The sequence below is a fragment of the Bombus flavifrons genome, chromosome 8 (genome assembly GCF_040668555.2).
Source record: "Bombus flavifrons isolate JBK064 chromosome 8, iyBomFlav1_principal, whole genome shotgun sequence".
In the NCBI taxonomy this organism is placed as follows: domain Eukaryota; kingdom Metazoa; phylum Arthropoda; class Insecta; order Hymenoptera; family Apidae; genus Bombus; species Bombus flavifrons.
In genome coordinates, this window is record NC_138449.1 from 4,805,574 (window position 1) to 4,824,799 (window position 19,226).

The 19,226-nt window shown below is 37.3% G+C and overlaps 1 protein-coding gene across 4 annotated transcripts in view; it reads left to right on the forward strand.

Annotated features, from left to right (window-relative positions):
- The window catches only part of cv-c (RhoGTPase activating protein), a 350,270-nt gene that overhangs the window by 111,863 nt on the left and 219,181 nt on the right, over window positions 1–19,226 (forward strand). For 3 of the 4 annotated variants that reach the window (XM_069119364.1, XM_069119365.1, XM_069119366.1), the window contains 5 exons: window positions 10,863–12,455; window positions 12,970–13,144; window positions 13,931–14,170; window positions 15,087–15,326; window positions 16,311–16,504. In XM_069119364.1, the coding sequence (XP_068975465.1) occupies window positions 10,863–12,455; window positions 12,970–13,144; window positions 13,931–14,170; window positions 15,087–15,326; window positions 16,311–16,504 (2,442 nt within the window). The remainder of the gene's footprint in view (window positions 1–10,862; window positions 12,456–12,969; window positions 13,145–13,930; window positions 14,171–15,086; window positions 15,327–16,310; window positions 16,505–19,226) is intronic. The other variant, XM_069119368.1, reaches the window with a different exon arrangement.

Genomic DNA, 19,226 nt, shown 5'->3' on the forward strand with positions numbered 1-19,226 from the left:
ATTGAACTTCAGTTAAATCTTTCATTTAATTTCTAACGAAGCAATTCGTATTTCCAAAAGAAATTAAGAAGTTACATCTGATTTACTTACCCAAATTTACTTGTCCAAATGCGAACTCCTCTTAAGGGTAATGAGGAACTTTAGTAAACACCGAATATATTAACTATTTGTGTCTCGATGAACAAACCAAACAAAAATTCGTGTATTATAAAGTTAATATCGCTAATAACATATTTTAAAACAAAAATGTCAGCCAGTCTTCCAAAAACTAAGCCCACTTGCATTCCTATTTCTTCTTCTCCTGCATAGCCTAAAAAATTTTCAGAAACTAAATCTCTAAAAACTTCATTAATTCATATCAAAAACCTACAATTTATGCTCCCTTTCGTAACTTAGAAACCAAGCTACCGTTGAAGAACATCACACATTTTAAAAATTCCACGCACTCCAAGAGCAAAATCAATTAACCGAAAGAATTTTCTGAACGAGCGTATAGAAAAAAAAGTACGCTTGCATAACGAGCAGAAACTGGCTTTCGTCGCGTTTTAGCCGTGATGGAACGCGAGCGGATCTCGAAGACACGATGACGCGCTTCGCTCGTGTCCCCGGAGTAAATCGCGTTCCAGTTTCGTTTCGAGATTTAGAACAAGTGCAACGAACGTCTATACTACTGAGGATTTTCTTGCGTGGCGCCCCGCATTTAACGATATAATCGACGGTGCTGGACACGAGATGTCGATCGTTCACCGAACATGGAAGATTAATGTTTCCACGCGAACGAATGAACGTTCGACTCTTCGACGACGCGTGTTCCTGCCTGGAATGCGTCTTACGTGTCGCAACTTAAGCTCGAACGAGTTTCTGTCTCGCTTATAAATTTTAGTTGCCCCTGTAGTTGGGAAACTGCTGCTTGAAACCTTGATTTGCTTTGACTAATTCCGTCCGTGTCGTTTAACGTCTTTTTTATGTGCCAATTAGTGTCGGTATTTTATTGGAGCATAATTCGATGTTGTAACTTTTGTCAATCTCCTGCAGTGTATGAGTTGCTAGTTTTGGATGTGTGGGGCTGATGGGAAGATCGATAGTTAGCTTAGTTCTGGATATATTGAGTTAGCCTGAGAATCTGGTTGGATTCTCAAGTTTTGGGACCTTCTTTGAAAGTTTCGTTTTGACTGCAACAGCCAATGACGTTTAGTATCTCCTGTGATTAGAGTACCAATGACTATGCAAATTTTTGTTTTTATGAATACAATTAAGGAAATATACTACGAACAGCATGTCCACTTTGGATATTTTGTTGTATTATGTGGGCACATGTGTACATTTTTGTATATTTAAATATTTTATACAAACGTCCATAGTCTAATTACAAGAATCTACGTTCATAAATTCAACTAGAATTTCATTCCATTCTAATTTGGATAACGAAAACAATGAATTTCTATGTTTGAAGATCTGTATAAACTTTCCACATCAGAAAAATTCCACTGTACTTTCTTCTTTTTGAATCTTTTCTCGTCTTGTTAATCTTATCAAACAATACTTCCATGAAATTGGATTGACACTGTTCTTACGAAGATTTGAACTAAGAATCCATAGAAATCCCGACAAGGAACCCATCTAGAGCACAAAATTCGTTTATCTACCAACGTGACGCGTGATTCAGATCACGTCGAGGGCAAGCGTCAAAATAGAATTGATCATCAAAATTCAAAGGCTTGCTACAACGTTCCGATATTGTACGTTCGACGGACAGGCTGCTTTCATAGTAGTGAAAAGAAAAATGTTTCAAACGTAGCAGGTCACGGGCTGGTAGGACGAGTCTCGAAGCGATGATCGTCGCGTCCCTAGAGACCGAATGACGTCCTAGTTTTCCAGAAACGATCGTGCACAGCTTCGTCTTTCTGTATGCCCGCGAAGGGGAAACGGACATTCTTGATTGAAACGTATGGTTCGTTGCCGATTGTCAAGAATCAGTCGTCATCTGTTGGTGAAAGTGTAATGAAAATATCATTTTCTTGCGCAAAAACTCGATCAAGAGGCCCCATTGGAAATGTAGTGCAGAACGACGGCTGCGGTGAAATCATTTTTCAGTGGTTGATGGAAATTTAATGGACGTTTTCTTGCACGCTGAGTAGGATTGAGCTGTCATGCAATGATTCTGTTACTGGGACAAGCGGAGTTAGTCGATAATTTATGCGCCGCTATAAATCCTCTAATATTCATTTACCGGAAATTAATGTTCTGTTAAATCGGTGATTATCTTTCGTATTAATTCAATTCCTTTTTACCTCATTTTGCTGGTAGGTTTCTGTACACGAATGTAATAAAAACACGAAGTTCTATTTCATATCAATAGTATTATCGAAATCTCGAAGAATAATATCATCGAAAATCATGCCTTTAGTCCAATTTAACATTTCTATAGTCATACAGTGTACGGTTTTTATAACAGCTACAATAGACCTATTTATATCTTATTTTTCCAAGAAAAACGGAGGTAGCTCTATACCTAAATAACATTAGAGGTCATTTGTATCAAATAATTATTAGAAGTGAGAAAAAGGTATAGATTTTTTAGTACTCAATAGAAACGTTTACTACTATTGATATTAACTGCCTATATATATTTTCAACATTTTTATATCCTCTCAAACTGTTAGAAATGGTCATCTCTTCAATTAAAAAGAATACCCCGATCGTAAAACCCTCTTCTAAACGTACTACAAACAACTTTTCACCAGATACAACCAGGAATCGATAAAAGACATGCGATTATAGGTTTCTATGCGGCAAATCGTAGCGGACATACTATTGGAAGAAAGCATCATGAGCGAACCGCGCATTAACGACGATATAAACGTTTTCATGCGGTTTGATAAATACGTTAACGAAGGTGCTAAATTAAGCCGTGAAAGTAAATAAATTGTGCTAATTGCCGATGTATACAGGTGTCACATTGAAAAATCCTATTTTCTCCTGTTGGAAACGGTGTTTCTATACCTTTTCTTTCTTTTTTTTTAATCTCTTCTTCTTCTTCTTTCGTGAAGCTTGCTTCGGGTATGATGACACGGCCCCTGGGAAAATTTCGCGGAAACTAATGACTCGGGAAGCGATCGGTGTCATTAGCGGCCACGCTGTCTCTCTGTTCACCAGTGGACGTTAATAAAAACTCTAATGGACTGGTCGATGTTGTATATTGGTGACTTTGATGCGGTTCTCATACACGAATGACTCCTCACAACCGGATTCCGCTTCTTCTAACGAGCGTCTCCGGATATTTCTTTATTAATTTTTCTTTGTCGCATGCCACGACTGTGGCGAGTTAAAGGAGGCCGATTCGGCCCGACACACGGTGAAATCCCCGTAGACATTGAAAGGTCACTTCGCGGTCTTGTCCTCTCGTCGTCGGACTTCTAATTATTTCGTTTGTGTGTTACTCGAATCGGCCGGTGACTGATACATTACATCCTCCTGCAGGAAGTTTCACTGAATACTATCTTGTTATCTATATCTGGGAATTCGTGTAACGCCTGTTTGTTAGCTTTTAAAGGCAATGGTTCGAAGTTGTGTTGAGTATCGGTGTATGATTTCTCAAAAAATATGAAACAATGAGACAGCAAGTAATAATAATTGTATATGTTACTGGACTAACAGCTACGAAATTAATTTAGTGTGTAACGGGTTAAAAATTTACTCTATTAAAATCTGAAGTATTATCTGAAACATGAAAATTTTGTTGCCAACAAGCGAATAAACAGAGATATTTTTCATAGCATAAGTACATATCGTTAATTTATGACGTTGTACAAGTCGGATCATTGGCACGCATTCTCAGTGCGAGCGTGTTAAATAACGTTTATGTTAATGGGTATAGGTGAGCCAATATCCTTCGAGAGAGGTTAAGATATTGCCGTTTCGTAATATCGTCGACTTTGTAGGCGTCTCCCATAATAGTAGTATGCCTAGATATCTCTATTTGTGCTCAGCTAAAGGCGGAAATATACAAGCGCGATGAAGAAAAATATCGCGCGAGTCGTGAGTACGCCAATACGCGGTGATGTACGAGCGGGACCGTGGTCGCTAATAGCGATCAGGACAATGGTGTATTTAAAATTTTATCGTTTGCCCAACGAGCACCGTTATGAATCACGTACAATCGTGATTTAATAACTGAACGCGACTTCGCTCGCCAACTATTTCATTCCCTCTTCCAGTATTCATCTTATAGCTAGAGATGGGATTAAGTATGTTCGTAATAGGTTCGAATCTGACCGAAATGTCTCGAATATGTTGTGTGTATTTTGAAAGAAGGGAGAAGAAGAAAGAAAGAAGGTACAGGTTTGAAATAGAAAAAAAAAGAAGAAAGGGTGGCAGAGAATGCAAAGAAAGGAGGTAATAAATAAACTGTAGATATTTATTCATTTGCATATATGTGGAATTTAGAAGTGTATAAATATACAGGATGCAAAATGCATATAATGTGAAAAACGCGCTCACTTAAGTATTTAATATTTGCGGTCTACATCGCAACGAAGAATGGAAGAGATGGAAGGGAGAATAGGTAAAAGGAAAAGAAAATAGGAAGAGGGGGAAATGCATGAAGATAGGTAAGGGAAAAAGAAAAAAAGAAAGACACAAAGAATGACAGGAAGGAAATAGGAAAAAAGGTACAGAAAGTTTCTTGGTTGTAAGGAGACCTTTCCTCCAGGGTTAAAATAAAAGAAAACTAATACATGCTAACGTAAAAATTTCATAAATACTCTACGTTTTGAATATACTAAATGTCTGATAATTAGTGATAGTTAATAACGAACTAATGCTTTTTGTTAGATTTTAAAGGATAAGATTAGTATTTAGAAAGAGGAAAACTTAATGGTTCGAAGAGAATGTTTCGAATACCGTTACAATGTTGCCTTTATGCACATATAATTGGTTTTAATTTCGTTTGTATATTACCTCGTGTTTGCACTTTCCCCCTTTTGATAGAAGAGACTTTCCTTTTCGCTTCTCACATTTGTCGCTACAGAGAGCGGGTTAAATTTATTTTCTATTGTTCGAACAGCTGCAAAGGGGCTTCGAAGCACCCTATGGCATTTCACTTTAAAATTTATATCCTTTAATACTGCAGCTTCGAACGAAGAGGTTTTCAATCATTTTCATAGGTCCCACGGTAAATTGAAAAGATAAAAATTATTATTCGAGTGTATAACATTGGTGCCTTATACAATCATAAAATATAATAAAATAAAAAATCGAATCTTTTATGTCTCATAACTCAACTTGTGCATTACGATACTTAAGCAGATTGCAAAGTGCATTCTGTGAAATTCTATATTTACTTTCAGTTGCAATTGTTTATAGAACATTCATTATTGAACTTAATAGAATTCATCTCTCAATATTTTATAAATGTTTCCAATCGGATACTTTTATTGGTTACGCATTGGTATTGAAACTTTAAGGTAGATGGTTTGATTTCACCGTGGTTTCACTTATCCTCTGCCTAACCACAAATTCAAACGTTCAATTTGAACGTTGATTGCAAAAGACAATTAAAGGAAAGTCGGTCGTTAAAACGGTGCAATGTTTCCACTGTCTGACACGGAAGTGCTTGTGAATCGTCTTGATTGGTATTGCATTTAATCTCAACCAGATGCACGCCTACAATCGGCATCGCGATTCCATTCTAATATTCTCCATCCATAATGCGGCCGCCAGTGCATTTATCAAGCTGATATTTATGTGAAAGCTCGGTTCGTGTGCTTTTAGCGACCGTTTTCTTCCTGCTCGAGATTGCACGGATAACGAAGTGATTAGAGAAACGTCCGTGGAATTTTCTTGCGCAAGGTGGTTATTTGCTTAATTGCTATGACAATGACTGTCGTGGAAGAATAATCTTAGTCATAAGAAATCTTCATATTCTTCATGTAGTACAGGATACGTTTATGGTTTTCATTCGAAATAAAGTTTATATTCTTTTACTATATTTAAGAATAAAAAAACAATTTCTAGTTATCTTATAGATATCTAACGTAACCCCAACCTAACCCCAATCTAGTTATCTTATACATAGACGGATATTAATACAAGAACATTATTTAAAAAATTGGTTAATGTATGTAAAGCCCCGCTACAATAACTCACGTTACATTTTTCTGTACAGTCGCTAGGCTATTTATTGTCTATGAAACATTCTAATACAATACAGGCTATTAAAAAAAGAAATCATAAAATTGCAACAAATTAAACAATTCATCTAATTACGATCAGCCTGTGAACATCTCTCATTCCGTAGCGGTGAAGTCTCGGCTTTCGATCCTATCGCAATAAAACCATAGTTACTTCTCTGGCTGCGGGTTCGCATTATTATAACCAGTCTGGCGATTAATCATCGAGCACGAGCTTCCCATTGTCCTGACACGGGTGTTGCATTGTGCGCCCGAAGCCAGCAGCTGACTTACGTGGGACAACGGAATATAACTATCACTGCGTTGTCCATCGGATTCTTATCGGTGACTAATCTGTACTCCAATGTATCTATCTTTCTACCGTTTAAACGATCGCACCAGGCCACTAATTCTCCTTTCGATGCGTCGCTGACGCAACTGCAGTCGCTTAATTCATGCATCTAACCGCGATTGTCCATGGAAACTACAGTGAAACTTCGTTTGTCCAATTTCCATTTACAGTGAAGCGCCATTTCGCGATATTCCATTTATTTTGCGTAATGAAATTTTACAGTGGAACTTCATTTCTTTGTTAGAAAATATTCACGATAAAATTTCATTTATTTGGATTTTATCTGCTGGAATGAAATTGTAGGTAATTCTTAATTAACTCGCTATGCGTCCAGTGAAATAATGTATAAAAATAGTATAAACGCAATATTATTGAAAATGTGGTAAATTATAGTATCTAAGGTACGTATTGTTTTATATAGGTATAAAAATTTATTAAAAAATAAATAGTTTGAAAAACTAATTATACAAATCGATGATAATAGATAGAAAGTTTGGCTTAAGAAGCGCAACAGTGCAGTAAATACTTAAATTTCTTCAAACTTCGTAGAATTGTATAATCTACATGGAAAAAGAATTAGTAACGAGAAAAATATTAAAGAAATCTTTGGTATTTCTTTCCATAGTCATCATGTTCAACGACAGAAATCAATATTTTAAATTGAGTGAAAATCTTGCAAAAATATTAGATGACCCTTAATGTTTCAATTAAACTCCCGTCGATTGAAGCTACTTATTTGGATATTGTGAATAACGAGGAAAATCAATCAAATTCTATTAGGTATATGAGCTGTTTGTTCCACGATAGGTTCAAATAAATAGAATTCGATTATAATCTGCTTGACAATATATAGTAAATAGGAGAACGAGGTATTTGAAACGATGGAAGATGAAACTGCCAAGAAATCTTATAAAATGGAGCAAATCCGATTAAAATATTAATTTAATTTCCTTAATTTTTTCCAATTCTTTAAATTTCTTTAATTTCTTTTTAATTTTTTTTTAACTAATTGATTAAATTTCATCATCCAAATTTCTAGTTCAATAATTCGAAAGCGATTGAGAAATAGATTTCCAAGAAATCCTTCAAATGCTACAAATTCGATTAGCTAGTGTAATAATTAGATTCCATTCAATATAAGGATGAGTGAATGGCAATTTTGCGATGAACAAAATTCACGTACCAGATAACACGATCGAGTCCAACGAACGAATCAAAGGTAGGCACTTATATAGTCCGCTTCTGAGATCTCTCGATGTTAAAATACCGTCCATCCTCGCAGCAGGGATTGCAATCGATATCATCGTACGATAGCGCCATTGAATTGGCCGTGTGTCGATCGTAAGCTCGTATAAATTGAATTTACAGTTACTTAAAGATAATTCGAAGTCCAATTCTGACGTGTAAGAGAATGTAATTAAAATCGAGACGCGCCTTCGTAACGGAATAAATACAAATGAAAAGGCTCCTTTGTGCAGGTGGAAAAAGAATTCACGGTGAAAGATGCGATACGAAGACGATCGAACGAGGAGAGGCAATTTTTCAGTTTCATCTCGAGTTCGATGGGTCCGCGTTGCCGGCGCATTAAAAGGATCTCTTTAGAAGGAACGCGTGCACGAATATTATTCGCTCGTTTGATTAATGATAGACGCGCGTATCAGCACCTCGGTATCTCAGCCGCGAGATCACAATTCGACCTAGCCGCAAGTAGGTTTAATCAAGCTTTTCATTACGCGCGCCATAGCGAGCAGAATGCGTGGTTGATAGATCGCTGGTACGTCGAAGGTGATGCGATCTTTTGATTCGCTTATATTGACTATAAAACGTGAGTCAGTCGAATTGCCCTCGAATAGTGTAAATTCAAATTAATCTTTTTTGTATTAACCAGTTTGTGAAAACCTACGCAGAGCAAATTTTATTAGCGTAATGGGTAGATTCTAGATATTAATGCAAATTCCGGTTTTTATGAACCGGTTTTTATATATGAACAGGACTTAAATAGACATTCGCTTTACTCCTTACTCTAGCCTTTGCTTCGACGCTGTCCACTGTAAAACATGCATCTGTATACGTATGACTATATTACTGAAGGGGTTAAACAAACAGAGCATGGAATACGTTTCTCTAAAGAAATATATAACGATGCTTGACATGATGCAAAATGAAAATATTACTGTAGTAATGAGAGAAATGACTATTGGGTCGACGAACAAGCATTCGGTGGGGAAAAGAACGCATGAGATCGATGCGGCTCATTGGCTACTTGTAAGTTCTAAAATTGCATGTGGATCCTATTACAAGTATGCAGTTAATGATTAATGAGCTTGGAACAAAGAAAAATTTTTCTTATTTTTATTTCATTTCGTTGCTAGAGATACTAGCTTCTCTAGTGTTTCACTTTAACGGTTCGAAAGTTTTTGATGGATGGAAGCTTAGCCTCGTTCGCACTAGGTGAAAATTAACAGTTTTGACAAACTGTCAAAACCTGGAGAGAAAGTTGTATCGAAATGTTTAATTGTAGGAGAATAAATCGTGTCCTACATTTTGAACATTTTGTAATTTTTTTATATCGAAACAGGTCATTTTATAGATTATGTATTTACATATGTAAAATACATATTATATATATTAAAATGTAATTTATATATTTACTTATACAAAAACATGTAAAATATCAGAAGTAAAGTACAGTTTACGGTATGGTATTGCCAACATATAAAAAGTAAGACACGAAGAAATTCATTCAAATTTCATTTCTTTATGACTGTTAAAAAAATATGAATTTGCACAAATAGTCGCACTGTATTACCTTATCAATATAAATAAACAACACTCTACGAAAATAGATTCATTTTTTAAACCATGAAAGTGAAAGTGACTTAAAAATCGAAGTATCGGAAGTAAACGCAAAGCAGTAAGATCCATCAGAGTCTATAACTCGGCGATGCAATAAATATCGTTTTCAGAACGTTCAGCGACGTTGTATTAAAATCAGCAACACCAGTTACACGTGAATTTCATGTTTCCACGTTAGCGGCACGATACGTAAGGTCCTCGTTACAGCGTTAGCCGCCAGCTAGACACTATATCATCATTAACCGGGCAAGTTCTCCACCATGCCGCGTTATTATCTCTTACATAACCTTTTTAACTATTCGAAATCACTTCCATTACGGCTGGTACGGTGTCATGAAACCGAGGCAACACCGATCAGTAAACGCGTCCATAAGATTAGCAGGCGTCGAACGAGTAGAAAAGTCGAACAAGTGTCGTACGAACTGAACAGGTTTCTAAACCGGTGATCGAGGTTAATTGACCCTTGTCTACGGCGAAGATCAGCTCATAAATTAGAAGCATCACTTTCTATGGCCAGCCGTAAGCCAACGTCGGTTGAGAATAATGGGAAAAGAATAACATTCGTTCATTCGATTTTTCGTTCTACGACGTATATTAGGATCATCGAAGCTCGTGTCGTTACTGTCAGCAACATAACTACTTCATTATAAACCATTTTATACGCGTGTCGAACCGATTTCAACACTAGCTATTTCAAACGAATTAGTTCCATTTCTCGCGTTAAGATTTATCAGCGATGGTAGCCGATGAGATACCGACGCGTTGTAACTGGAAGTTTTCTTCGCTTTCAAGGATTAGAAATATGTACATTGCACAGAGTAGGAAACTGTATCTAGGTATATAGGTTGTTATTATCTCCTCGACGTTCAGCCTGCAATCTGTATTCGATTGTGATTTCGTTAGCTGACATTTCAGTTCGACGTTCTATGCGAGGCGCTGTTATTAAGTTGCAAGACGCACCGTTTCTCCGGATATTAATATTGATCTCTGACGGTTGCTGTAACATAATCGAGAGAAATGAGGCTCGAAGGAATCGTAATGCCAATGTCGATCCCATCAACTCTTGCTACGGCTATGTATACGCCGTACACGGTTTCCTTTCATTTAAATGTCGTTGTTTCTTCGCTGTTTCGTGTTTGGCGATGATAAGTTCATTCTACTCGTTACCTTCTCTGATTGGATATAACAGTGGATATAACAGTATTTAAAAATTAATAGAAAATGGTTTTTGGATGGTGGTTGAAAAGTTCAAAAAGTTATTCAAATCGCTTCAGCCATGCTGATTTATTCCAGAAAAGATTGTTTGTAAAATTGTGTCTAATAAAAATTGTAATGTTTCTAAGAAATTCATCGATCTTAATTTCACCAATCTCATACTTACAATTATCCATAAATATTTGAAAACAAACCTCTAAGGTTTTCTCCCACCAAACATCCGTTGCCCTTAACATATCATTAACGTATCTCTACTTTCTGTTCAACAGGAAGAGATTGGTGAAATCATCGAGTCAGCGCCGTCGACTCCCCTGATCATTACAGGCGAGCCAAAGTATCCCCCACAGACGGCGCCGGTACAGGCAACGTGCTACGCGACGACCGATCTGTGCAACGTGAAATCGCTTCCCGCAAAAAGCTTCGCGTTCAGACGACAGAACTCCGCTGGCAGGACCTGCAACGCCGTCGAGGACATCGGCGAATGGTCGAATTTCAACACGATCATCGCGAACGAAATCAACGAGCTGACGAAAGAGCTGGAGCGGAAGAGGAACAAGGAAGAGTTGAGGATCGTGCAGTACAAGGAGCTGTTGAACGAGTTTGGCATATCGGACAGCGAGAGTTCCGTTGGAAGCTCGTGCGAGGCGAGCACCGATCGATCATCGTCTCGGCCGAACAAGGAGAACCGTGATCGACGAAATGGAAAGTTGTTCAGCGACGAGACAGCCTATCGCTTCCTGTTGAGCTCGGACTACGACGAGCCACAGGATCGGATCGTTTCCGCGGAGAACGATCGAAGAAAGAGCGGAAGCTTACCCGAAGATCTGCAACGCATCATCGTTGCACATAGATATCAACGAGGATACCATAGGGATGTCTTGAACACCGACTACGACCAGCCAAATAATTCATCATTTATGAGCTTCATGGAGGATCACGGACAGATCGATCGAAATACTTCTAGTCTATCGTCGAAACTGGATTGCGGACGTGCGGTGAAGGAAGAGGAAGAAGATGATTCGCGCGCCAAGTACCTTGGAAACAGTTACGACCAACCAAAGAAACATGTAGAGATAAGTTCGAAGACCAATGAAGAAGTTGATGAAAAGAAAACAGTTGGACCTTCTCAGATCGGCTCGTACAATTTGCTCGGTATCGACATGGATAAAGACGAGTCGAGCGCGAAATTACCACCGAGACAGCGGTTGGACGCCCACAGAAAGACTAGCCTGCCGATGAATTTGGCGAACCAGAAACGGAGGAGAGTGCCGAGATTGGCTAGAATTCGGCGCAACGACGACCAAAACGCGGTGGATCCCGACTATGACCTGGATGAGGATAAAATACATTCGCCTGGACCGAGGTCGTTGGACAGTAACGGGCCTAAATCGGCACCAGTCACGCCAACGGAGGAGAAAAAGTCCCCATTTTCGAAGTTTCTGTGGAAGAAACATGCGCCTGTTTTTCACGAGAATACAGAGGATGTCGTTCTCGTCAGAGTCTCCTCGTTACCTGATCAAGATTTTCTTCATATGGAGAACGACACGTTGCAGGGGAAGAATGGTCGAATCAATTGCAAAGGTCTTTCGAAGAAAAGAGCTGTTTCGCCGTTGACTTTACGTTCAGATATATCGGCGAAAAGATTGTCGGAGTCTGATAAGGATGTGAGACAAGTTAGTCCTGTAGATTTGAAAAAATTCTCGCTTTCGAGATCGAGAGGGAACGACGTAGGTGTTAGCTGCGATCTTCCGAAAGACGACCACGCTGGTTCAATAGGAAGCGTCGATAGTGGAAAATTTGATCGAGTGGAGAATGTGGACATGAAGAAAATATTGGATGAACAGAATTCTAGATCTGGTTCGGTGAGCATTTATGAATTTATTTTTATTTTTTTTTAAGATTCGTTTGTAATATCATGAGCTATAGTATGCGTCACATTTACTTTCCTTTTTATACGTAGAACTACGATATATCAATGGAACTATCAAACCTATCGGAATAATAGGTTTCGGAATTTTTGTTTTTAGGATTACCGTTAATATTAAAATAATATTTAAAGTTGATATTATATACTTTTAATTATTTTATATACTTCAATATAGCATATATTATAGTTTAATAGATCTGATGTTGGTTTTCACAAAAAAATTTTATATAATATTTTGGACGTAGTTAATTTTCAATAATTTTACCAGCAATGTTTGAGATATTAATAAATATAGACACGCGAAAGGGAAATTTTGAAAAATAAATGTTCAATGAGTCGGAATTAGATTTATTTGTTCGATGAGCACCGGTTGCAGAAAGTCGACGGTAGAACATTACAGGTAACAAGATCAAATCTGTGCTTCGAGTAACGAAGTGAAACACTTTCAGCTACCGATTTCTCTTCAATCCCTGTTATCGAAGATCCGAAATGGCTCTGGTTCATGCTGCCCGAACAGCCCACCGATGGATTCGCTTACTTATGCCGACATGGCGACGCAAACTTCGCCAGCTATTTCGAGAAGTTCCAGCTTCACATGGGTCAGTGATTGTGACTCTCCACGAGGTAACTCTCACGTTTATTCGAGCGTTCTTCCTGCTCCATCAAGTCGTTATTTGAACTTCTACTTCTGTCCGTATTTCACAACTAATAACCAGTGCCAATAAAACACGATAACCTACGGAAGAAGTGAATTTATGGCATGTTCTTTTCTTATTTATTTATGGCTACTTTCAATATTTCATTAACTAATGTTATATACGTATATCGTTGATAGCTATAAGAGCGATGCAACTCAAGAAAGTGTATTTTTCAGGAAATGGATTTCAAATAAAAAGTATGAACTAGAACATTGTTAATTATCATGCTTTATCATTTAGGAATGAGAAGATTTCTTTTCCTTTATACATTATCTATTAGTATTTCAATTCTTGGATTTGAAGATCTCTAATAAAATATTGTTTATTCTCAGTTCAGTAATGGAAATTGAATTAGAAATGAGTAAAGACAAATCACACATATAAATACGATATAACTTATTTTTGACAAAACGAGCTGCAAGAAAATATAATAAGCTCTAAATAAAGCTTGGAATGGTATACAATCCTATTGATTTACAATAGATGTCAAATTCATCATAATTATCCGTAATTACAACAATTGATTTCATAAACCCAGTAGAAATAAAAGTTAATCATGTAATTAGCCAGTTTTTATAGTGTTAACCTGTTAATCAGTTTTCATCCTCAACTACCAATCGTGCGTTCATTTCAATGGCAAAAATGTAAACATTAAGAAATGGATGTTCGTCCGATGGATTTATTATTCTGGTCTATAAATGAATGTTTGCAGCTGAATCGCAAATGGATTCGCAATCGTTGCAAGACGAGAGCACATTGGACCCTGGCTCGCCGCAAGACACCGTGGACGACGACAATAGATCGTCGTCGTCGTCGCAAGATCTTCTGCAGAGCATGGACGAGATTTCCTCCGGAAGCCTGTCGCCGGATACGACTGACAGAGCATCTCCGCTCGAGAGCGGCATCGGCACCGCCAGTCCTCCTAGAAGTACCGATCGACGGATAGTTAAGCGTAAGTCGATTATTGTTTCTCCAAATGAAATTACGTATTGCGTGCACTTTCCTCGAGAACGTCGTTCTTAGCTATTTAACCGTGCAATTTGAAATGTTTTATGGTTATTGTGTGTTTCGCCAAAATTTGCATGAATTAATGCAAATAGTAGATTATGAATGTTTATGCATTTATGAGAAATTGTAAAATGTGAAGGAGTAAAGAATATATACAATATTCGGAAATATATAAAATATCAAAGGTATAATAATCACTATAATTTTTCGTGAATAAAATCTCTGCTTACGTTTTTTAGTTTTGTTCATAAAAACCTGAATTTGCATAAACATTCGCGATCTCATAATTCTAAAATATTGAGATAATAATAATTCGTAGTATTAAAAGCCTTGATACCGGGTTATATGGAATGTTACCATATAGTAAAGAAAGAATCAGTAGGAGGTTTTACATTAAGATTGGTTTTAACCCCAAATTATGTACGTATAATATAGCCCAAGAGATTATTAACGTGTTAATAAACTTACTTTAGTAAAACGGGACAAAAGCGTACTCATCATAACGAAAGCTTATCTTCTTTCTTCATATCAACATTTCTTTTCAAATTTCAATCCTTCGTTCTCCCAAATATCCGAATCACAAATTAAGTTATCTTCAGATCATCAACACATCTTTCTATTCCAAAGTAAACTGACACTTCATATATAATAACTTAATATTTCATTTAAAATTCCAATGTGTTATATGTTTTCATACATTCGCCTATGTCCATAAAAAGTTTCTACAAGTGTTTAAATACTTTGGTGGGCCACTATACATTAACTTATCCTCGGATAAACATATCTTCTATACTAATCCAAACACGTCCGAACACTCAAGGCTTCATTGCATCATCAAAGAGTCATCTTCTCGGTCACAGCCCCGTCCTCCAGCAAGTGTCACCGCAAAGAGACCTGGGAGAGGATCCGGCGGCGGCCATCGAAGTTGAACTCGAGGAACGACAAACATTCGCAGGACGTGTGGATCAAACGCGAGAGCGTACACACGCAGACGAAGGAAATCGACGACCAATATTCGCAGGACGCAGTGGACAGCAGCAGCGGGCTCGACGACACCCTGCCGAGGATCAAACCGCCTCGGCCGACCAATTTGCCTCTGTGTGAGTTTCATTAACGTGCTATGACGCGTGGACGGCGCTAATCGCGCCTCTAAACACGTCGTGCATTCAACGGACATGCAAATTGCACGGTTCTAATGCCGCTCGTTTTCGAGGAGACAATATTCTGCAAAGTCAAACACCGCTTTTGTCCTGTCCGTTTGCGAAGCAATTAACCGAGCCGCAACGTTTAATCGAGGGAAAAATTCTTCGTCGAGCTGGGGAAAGGTTTCGATGGTAATCGACGTTCCCCTCCAGCGAATGCAAATAGAAAGAATCTGCGACTGTGGGTATTGCTGCGTGAGATGTAATGAAGGAATAGGGGCAGGGATCAGTTGTGTATACATATTGGTTAAGTAGGAAGGTTCTTTAATAAGTTTGTAGAAATGCTGTGTAATTATTCTATTATGTATTTCTGATTTTTATTGAAATGGCGATGAGTTTCTTGGCTCCAATCGTTGACTACAAGGATTGTTATAAAGTAAAAATTTATGTAATGTTTGTATAAAGTAAAAATTTATGTGCAGTGAAAGCTAATTAAGAATCAAGAAGAATATAAATAATAGAATTGAGTATGAATAATGGAATAGAAAATGAAGAGAAGAGAAGATGTGTAGATTTCTATGAAGATAGAAAAAGGAAATAAAGAGAAGTGTTACTGTAGTAATTAGTATACATATGTATAATACTTTCAGGAGGAATGATCAAGTCCATTTTCTTAAATATTACATATATCACCACCAATATTACATATATCGATGCACCATCAATGTATTAAAAATTCGCCTTGTTATTCATATTTCATAATACTCCAAGATCGTCTCATATTCTTGTAAGAACTAAAGCTTATTAACTGTTTTGTGATCAGTTTGATAAGTCCTTCTTCTGATTCTTTAAAGCGAATGATGTGTTTCACAGTAACTACGTTTCGAGCGTTCTGTGACAATTTTCATGAGTGAATAATTTGTTTAATATTTTATTTAACAGGTCTGTCCACTACAGCGAGTAGTTCGCTAAGCTCTGGAGAATTATTGGAAACACCTCCCAGAGCCCCGTCGTCCCCTTCCGCGGCGAGTCTTCAACTAAAACCGGAACCCCTAAGTGTGGAGATGGGCGGAAAGAGTAGCAGTGCACCCCTGTTGGAGAACAACGATGTGGAAAAGACGAACGGGAAGGTGCCGGTAGGTTGATAAATCATGTAGAGTATATATCTCACATTATGATATATACCTAACTCTATCCCTCTGTTACCTAATTCTATCACCTCAAATTTGAATTTTTTTCATAAAAAATCTATCGAAGGAGATTATTTTAATCAAAATTTTACGTAATTAGGGAAATAATTTCTCTTGTTCTATGAATAGAAAAAGTTTTGTAGTTGAAAATCTGTATTCAGGAAGTACATTCTCGTATTGATTGATTAATTTTAAAAGTATTTATAGATAGCTTTTGGGGATATGATGAACATGAAGCCCCATTGAAACGGAAAAGATACGTAGTTTGTTCAAATGACGTACGTTCCTCGTAGCCAATCGAAGCGGCGCGCGATCGATCAACGCGAACATATCGATGATAAATAACAGCGTTCAGTCGGATAAACTGACAACTGTTCGTGCGAGACAGCAGCGTGTCCTGCTTGAGATATTCGTTTAAATATCGATAACAAGCTCAAACCACGAGTCCGTGAGTAGGAGAAGTAAAGTTCGGGGTTTTAACCGGGAAGAGTATCGTCCTAGCTTCAATAGGAAACATTAATCACGTGGCAGTAAAGCGTGTATGGCATTTGGCATCGAGATTACCAAGCTGAGATAGGTTGCTCGGACTGTTACTCCGTTCGGTGATCCGCGCTTATGGGTCACCATTAGTCTCTGCCCACGTGAAACGTGTATGTTGCGTGGCATTGACCATCGCGAACACGGTATTTGTATTTTACTCGCTGTTGTAGAACCGCGTGTGCAGCCCGTGTGGGCTGACGGAGGCCATCGTGAGATTGACACTTTGTTGGCACGATGAACCTTAATTTCCCTTTCATGACAGGTATCTCCACCTGCTACGAGACGAGGTGAGTCGAATATCTTGCAAATTAACCGATTCACCCTTGAATTGAATCAGCAAGGAAATCCGTGATCTTGCATCTATTCTCTTTTTACTTCTTTCGTTCTTTGCCTGGTCCATTTTGCTTTTATATGGATACACATTGTGTAACTTTGTTATATTAGTTTCGACAAGAAAAATACAGGAAATTTGCACTTGAGATGTATTGTAACCTGTCGGTTATTCGACGGGAATAAAGATTGTAAAATGTCATTGTTTTTTTATTCTGCAAACGTCTTTCATATTTTTCTGGGAATAGCTGTTAGAATCGAATTTTAAAGTGGTTAAAACAGAAATATACCAGAATATATTCAATGTAACAATTTTTAAGTGAAATAAAATGAAATATATGTAACGTTAGGCAAAAGAAAGGTTACTTCTTTAGCTATGGGAAATATAGCCGAGGGGATCAATGAGCAACAAAGTACGATTGATCCTAAGTGTAAAAAGAGTCTGTAGAAACTGCAACCGACTAATTAACTGTGAAAATGGTCGACGGAGAGTTTAAAATTAGCCAGCAGCTCCGGCAGCTATCGATCCCACTATTTTTGCTACACGTTCTTATTGTTTTCGAATGAAAATTGCATTCGTTTATTTAAGAGATGCCCATGTTTCAAATTCTACACGTTCCAGTCATTTCATTTGCAATTTTAGTGAAAAATCAATAATACAATTCATACAAAATGTCAGATATTGTTCTCTCAAAAATAATATTACGCAAGATCTTGTAACTATCAGGGCTTATAAAAGTTCTAAAAATTATCAAAAGCTGTGCAAAATAAATAATTATAAAATAATTCCAATAAATTACGACGAATTAATAAATTACAAAGATAGGAATTAAGTACGCCGTCGCAAATATAAAAAATATCAAATATCCAACAAATATAACAAAAGATAACAAAGAGGATAAAAGATAATTCTATTGGCATGATTAAAGATCGACAGATAATTTGGATATAAATTTTCCATGCATCAAACGTGAAAATAAAAAACCACTGTACTATCATCGATTCATCTATAATCGACGACTTATCCGAAAGATACATCGATGATCCGCGAAGTAGGTGGAGATACCCGCCGTGAGGAGAATTAAGCTCATCAGGCTTACGAAATATCAATTGTACAATCATCGTAGATACCTGTTATCGTATGTACGTTACAGTATTAAAGAAAATTTGATCAATTATCGAGATATCGAATACCAGCAGCCCTGCTGCGAAACGAAATTTAAGATCTCTACCTAGATCTCCCTAAGATCTCCCTGTTAGAAAAGTTTTAATTTTACAACAAGCATTGATAGCATCAGTAGTCCTCGATAATCTTTCCATCTGTAATGCTAATCTTGTTCGATGCCTTCCTATTTTAATGCCCGTAGAGAACGTGAAGTTTTGAACTTGTAATTGTAATTTGCTTGACTTCTAGATTGAGAGCTACTTCATAAATTTTCCCGAATTGGAGATCTTCCGGTAACTTTTTAAATAAGAAGAATTTATGTTCTGTTATACGATGATCGTTATAGAGATAGATAGTTTGATGTTCTTCGACATATTTCTAAATATCGGCAAAATGTGCTCCTATCTGGTTTTACGAGGTTGAATATTAACGACGAAAAAGATTTAGTGGAAATATCCAACGTTTATGCAATATTGCCCAAGATAAAGTTAATACGAATAGCTCTTAATTATTTCGTAATAACGTAATATCTTTTCCTGACAAAAGACATTTGAAATCCATCGTATCGAACAAAAATTGTACGTCGTTGCTCTATGAAATATTCTTCGTCATGTGAAAGAAAAAGAGTGATTC